The 6314-nt window shown below is 39.4% G+C and overlaps 1 protein-coding gene across 3 annotated transcripts in view; it reads left to right on the top strand.

Annotated features, from left to right (window-relative positions):
• The window catches only part of sh3d21 (SH3 domain containing 21), a 31546-nt gene that overhangs the window by 12349 nt on the left and 12883 nt on the right, over window positions 1–6314 (top strand). For all 3 annotated transcript variants that reach the window (XM_062062392.1, XM_062062393.1, XM_062062391.1), the window contains exons 8-10: window positions 445–539; window positions 837–938; window positions 1176–1227. In XM_062062392.1, coding sequence (XP_061918376.1) covers window positions 445–539; window positions 837–938; window positions 1176–1227 — 249 coding nt within the window. The remainder of the gene's footprint in view (window positions 1–444; window positions 540–836; window positions 939–1175; window positions 1228–6314) is intronic.

Below are 6314 nucleotides of genomic sequence, written 5' to 3'. Positions count from 1 at the left end.
CGTCACCAGTGAGTCCAGTTTTATTCCCATCGTAGAACGGGCCCGCCTGATCAGTTCCTCCAGTCTGGAGCTGTCCTTCTTAGATATGCTGCCCCCCCCCCCCCCCCCAGCACACTACGATGTAGTACAGAACACTGGCACAGATTCCAACCATTGAAACACTTTGTATAGTTCAAGGCCTCCGGTCATTTGAAAACATCACTGCACATCATAATAACAGCTACAGTTTCCATCTTCAAGATCTAAAAAAAATGTGGGAATGTCCGGCGGGCCAGATTGAAAAGCTTAACGGCCCCAGGCCTTAATTTGCCCAGGTCTGGTGTAGATGGCCTCTGATGTGCAAATAATCACTGATAAGGTGGGACGAAATTAGGTGAATAGATGAACTATCACCACAAACAAAGTCATTGTTTTGTAATCAGGATATCTTTGTTCAATACTCAGTGGTGGAGTGTTGCCATGTCCTGTGTGACTACGAGGCCAGAGCTGAAGACGAGCTGGATCTCAAGACTGGAGATAACGTCGTCATACTGAGAAAGGTCTAAGCACAGACTTATTTGTACCTCCAATGTGTGTGTTCATTACGGTTACTGCCATCGTCATTTTGTTCAACACTGGCTTAACCAGTCGTACCTCTTTCACGGACATGTTTCGATGACAGTAACTGTTGCAGTCATCTTGAATAAGCGGAGATATTTGAGGAATCAATGAAGAGATTAACTGATAATGGCGGACATGGGTTCAGCCTTGTTTGGTGTGTTATCTCTTAAGAAAGCTATCTGACATCACAAAGGAAGTGCCTTTGATTTAAATGTGACTTCCATGTCCATTTAAAGGAAACAGAAGATGAAGGCTGGTGGGAGGGCGAGTTGAACGGACGCTGTGGATTCTTCCCTGACAACTTCGTCATGGTGATACCACCAATGGACAGTGAGGAGGTTTGTGGTCAGCCCGCCAGCGACAATGAACGTGTGGACACGCTACTTTAAAGTAATTCATTTTGTTTGTATGTCTAAATGCAGCCAGCGGTTCCTGGCTCAGCATGCAGTTACGCGGGGGTTTTCCGTATTTTGGAAATACTCCCCGAAAAGTCCCTCATTTGAAAAGCGCGTCAAATTAAGTGTTTTGAATTTTACAAAATAACCACCTGTAACTTGAGGTCTGTTCTACTCCAGGCTGGCAACGCGAGCCTACCACCTGCACGAAGCATCAACAAGGAAGTTGCAGGTAAATAGTGCATTTTATGGAATGTGAACAAACAAAGCGGCATTGGTACACATTTTAATTAGGAGGTTATGACACTGAGTTTGTACTGGAATGCACTTCAAACTTTTAGAGAATGAGTTATTTGTGTTTCATCATATGTTTGTGGTTAGCATTGGTGGAACTTTTTCATGGGTTGCTTGTCACCATGTTCACAAGCTTGTTTGTACATTTTGAAAGGTACAGTACTAGAACTAGAACTCACTGTCGTGAGCTTTGGGGTTTCTTACATTTTGACAGGACCAGTAATTAAAATTACAAAACGCTGTATTTAGCTTTGGGGTTTTACTTACAATGTCTTTGGACATTATTTTTAATTGATGGAATTAAACACTGTAAACACCTTAAACATTATCTGTTAATGTCCAATTGGCCTGACAAAGAAGAGAATGTGGCTTGTGGTTTGGTTTCAGCTTAGGATAGAGCTTCGCCTGATTTAGCCAACGTCTTCACCGCTGGCTAGAACAACAACAACAAAAAAGTAAGGGTTAGGGTTTGGTTGACATAGTTGAAATTTAGTAACTGTGACAAGTGCAAGGTGGCAATTTTGTTTGAGAGAACATTGTTACAACTAAGTGTTTTAGAAACTTTTGTTGCTAAGTAAAGGTTGTAATGAGTCCTGACTTTTTGTGCAACCTGCAATCTTTGTTTTTGTGGTTACAATACTGCGTTGTTCAGGCTAGACAAAGGTACTTTGGAAGTTCATGATGCTTTTACATACTTGACTCAAACAATAAAAAATAAATAATTAACATTGCTACCTCCACCAAAAAAAAAATTAAGAGTTACAGTATTGTTTTGAATTATGTTTTTGGGTTGATTGGTTTTGTTTGTTAGTTACCCCGATGGCACAGGAACTACACAACCAATGTCCATGAAAATCAGAAGAATTTGTCACATTTTTAGCCATTACAAATAAACTAATATTAGGGCCAACTGGGGCAGTAACCAACCAAATCCAGGATATGAAGCTCATTGTGCAAAGCTGGAGTGAAACGGTATGGCCAGACTGGTTTTGAAATTTTCAAATGATCAAACATTTAGAATAGTGCAGCCTTGGCGGACGTCTGCTTTCTACTCAGTTTGTTGAAGATAGACGAATACTGGACTGAGGCTTACTGTTCATTACAGTCTACTCCAGAAACGTTTGACACAAAAGGGTAAAGATTTGGCAAAAAACTGTACCCCATGTTACATGTTTGCTAACAAGTAAACCACAGAGTGGCGCTGTTTGTAAACCCTGAAACATTTCCTTAAGTCGGACTGACTTGAAATTTCTCACGCTGCTCAACACTGTACAAAATACCCACTGTAACTTGAGGGTGTTTTGCCAAATTACTACGACATTTAGTACACACTTTTTGGGGACAGACAAGCACATACAATTTGAGATTGATTGGAAACCACCTACTCAGTGGCCTAGTGGTTAGAGCAGTGTTTTTCAACCTTTTTTGAGCCAAGGCACATTTTTTGCGTAGAAAAAATCCGGAGACACACCACCAGCAGAAATCATAAACTCAGTTGACAGTAAAAAGTCTTTGTCACAATTGTTGGATATGACTTTAAACCATAAACAAGCATGCATCAATATAGCTCTTGTCTCAAAGTAGGTGTACTGTCACCACCTGTCACATCACGCCTTGACTTATTTGGAATTTTTTCCTGTTTTCCTGTGTGTAGTGTTTTAGTTCTTGTCTTGCGCTCCTATTTTGGTGGCTTTTTCTCTTTTGTTGGTATTTTCCTGTAGCAGTTTCATGTCTTATATTTCCAGCTTCTACTTTGTTTTAGCAATCAAGAATATTTCAGTTGTTTTTATCCTTCTTTGTGGGGACATTGTTGATTGTCATGTCATGTTCGGATGTACATTGTGGATGCCGTCTTTGCTCCACAGTAAGTTTTTGCTGTCGTCCAGCATTCTGTTTTTGTTTACTTTGTAGCCAGTTCAGTTTTACTTTCGTTCTGCGTAGCCTTCCCTAAGCTTCAATGCCTTTTCTTAAGGGCACTTCACCTTTTGTTTATTTTTGGTTTAAGCATAAGACACCTTTTTACCTGCATTTACAAAACAATTAGCTACCGGCTGCCACCTACTGATATGGAAGAGTATTACATGGTTACTCTGCCGAGCTCTAGACAGCACCGACACTCAACAACAACACATCATTTGCAGACTATAATTACTGGTTTGCAAACAATGTCTTTAACCCAAATATGTGAAATTAGATAATCTCACACGGCACACCAGACTGTGGTTGAAAAACACTGGGTTAGAGTGTCTGCCCTGAGATCGGTAGGTTGTGAGTTCAAACCCCAGCCGAGTCATACCAAAGACTATAAAAATAGGACCCATTACCTCCCTGCTTGGCACTCAGCATCAAGGGCTGGAATTGGGGGTTAAATCACCAAAAATGATTCCCGGGCGCGGCACCGCTGCTGCCCACTGCTCCCCTCACCTCCCAGGGGGTGAAGAAGGGGATGGGTCAAATGCAGAGGACACATTTCACCACACCTAGTGTGTGTGTGACAATCATTGGTATTGGTACTTTAACTTTAAGTTTAACTTAAAAACATCAAGCAACACAATTTTGCAGAGGTATGGGCAGAATTTAGCAACTAATTGTCCATACTGTAAGTCATCACCATTATATTACCATTATACCATAAAATGATTGTAAAACTTAGAACTAATTGTCCAAACTGTAAGCCATCACCATTATATTACTACTATACCATAAAATAATTGGAAAACTTAAAACTAATTGTCTATACTGTACGTCATCACCATTATATTACCATTATACCATAAAATAATTGTAAAACTTAGAACTAATTGTCTATACTGTAAGTCATTACCATTATATTACCATTATACCTTAAAATAATTTTAAAACTTAGAACTAATTGTCTACACTGTAAGTCATTACCATTATATTACCATTATACCATAAAATAATTGTAAAACTTAGAACTAATTGCACATACTGTAAGTCATCACCATTATATCATAAAATAATTATAAAACTTAGAACTAATTGTCCATACTGTAAGTCATCACCATTATATTACCATTATACCATAAAATAATTGTAAAACTTAGAACTAATTGTCTATACTGTAAGTCATTACCTATATATATTACCATTATACCATAAAATAATTGTAAAACTTAGAACTAATTGTCTACACTGTAAGTCATCACCATTATATTACCATTATACCATAAAATAATTGTAAAACTTAGAACTAATTGTCTATACTGTAAGTCATTACCATTATACCATAAAATAATTGTAAAACTTACTATACTGTAAGTCATTACCATTATATTAACATTATACCATATATACCCTTTTCATCCTTCGTAACTGTGTGGAAAAATGTCCCTTGTGGATCAATAAAGTTTGTCTAAGTCTAAGTCTAATGATAGTAAAACTTAGAAGGTTATGACATGTATTGTAACACGTCTTCCAAAGCATAGGGAGCGCCACAAACCTTCGTCTCACTAAAACACATCCTTGCAGTGTCATGTTTTATTTTGCCGACACAATTACGTGGTTGTTCCCCAGGAAGTCTGAAAAGTAAACAAGTGGATGGTGAGAGCGTGGTCATGTGACGTTGTTTGGGAGTCTTGGAAGCAAACGGGAGAGTGCGGGCTGAGGAAAGAAGGCTCTTGTCACAGATCTCTACAAGAGCTCCAGTCTTGTCGCTCGCTGCTCTTTGTGGTTTTTACTTAAGAGGAAATGCACAATGCTCTAAATACTCAAGGTACGGTAGGCTTCCTGTGTTGCTGAAAGTGCCTCGTATACAAGTAAGTGTTATGCAATTGCCCTTTTTTTGGATGGAGACGTAAATGTGATATTTAAGTTTAGAAACTGGATTTAAGCAGTAAATAGCACGCTGGATCCATAATTGAGTTTGCCCAAGAGCTGTAGTCTTAATAGTGATTGTCGCTGATTGAAACCCTTGGGAGATGTGACTGCAGTGCAATTGGTTGAAGCTGCTCCTCGTTCTGCCTTCCTTTCCCTGCTCTTGAGCTGTTGAAATAGTCAACAAGCACTAACATTACATTTGCTGGATGAACTATGGTTGTTTTAAATTGGCTTGGATCTATGAATGTCCTCAACTCTTGTCTTCATGCTTGTATTGTGCATCCATCCATCCATCCATTTTCTACCGCTTGTCCCTTACGGTGTCGCAGAATAATGCTACTTTTAGTAAGAGTTGTCATAGCACGGATGTACTGGAGATCAATCTCCCAAAAGCTAATGCCATGAGCTTCTTTATTTGATGATGGACTAGTTGAGACCAAGTTGCAGACTCCATTTTTGCGTTGATTGCTTTAAAACAGATAGTCCATTCATCACAAGGTCCTTTTTCCCCAAAGGTTCAGGAACTTTTAAGTTACTGGAACTTAAGTTTCCTGTAGACCTGTGTGGTTTGTGTTTCGACTGCATTTCACAGATCAGGGTTTATTATAAAGTTAAAGTACCAATGATTGTCACACACACACTAGGTGTGGCAAAATTATTCTCTGCATTTGACCCATCAACTTTGATCACCCCCTTGGAGGCGAGGGGAGCAATGAGCAGCAGCGGTGGCCGCTGGTGTACTGTAGGAGATAATCTAATTTCACCTATTTGGGTTAAAAATATTTTTTGCAAAGCAGTAATTATAGTCTGCAAATTAGGTGTTGTTGTTGAGTGGTCAGTGCTGTTTAGAGCTCGGCAGAGTAACCGTGTAATACTCTTCCATATCAGTAGGTGGCAGCCGGTAGCTATCTGCTTTGTAGATGTCGGGAACAGCGGGAGGCAGTGTGCAGGTAAAAAGGTGTCTAATGCTTAAACCAAAAATAAACAAAAGGTGAGTGCCCCTAAAAAAAGGCATCGAAAGTTAGGGAAGGCTATGCAGAACAAAACTCAAACTGAACTGGCTACAAAGTAAACAAAAACAGAATGCTGGACGACAGCAAAGACGGCGTCCACAATGTACATCCGAACATGACATGACAATCAACAATGTCCCCACAAAGAAGGATACAAACAACTGAAATATTC

The sequence above is a fragment of the Entelurus aequoreus genome, linkage group LG11 (assembly GCF_033978785.1).
Source record: "Entelurus aequoreus isolate RoL-2023_Sb linkage group LG11, RoL_Eaeq_v1.1, whole genome shotgun sequence".
Classification (NCBI taxonomy): Eukaryota; Metazoa; Chordata; class Actinopteri; order Syngnathiformes; family Syngnathidae; genus Entelurus; species Entelurus aequoreus.
This window is presented reverse-complemented; position numbering and strand designations above follow the sequence as displayed.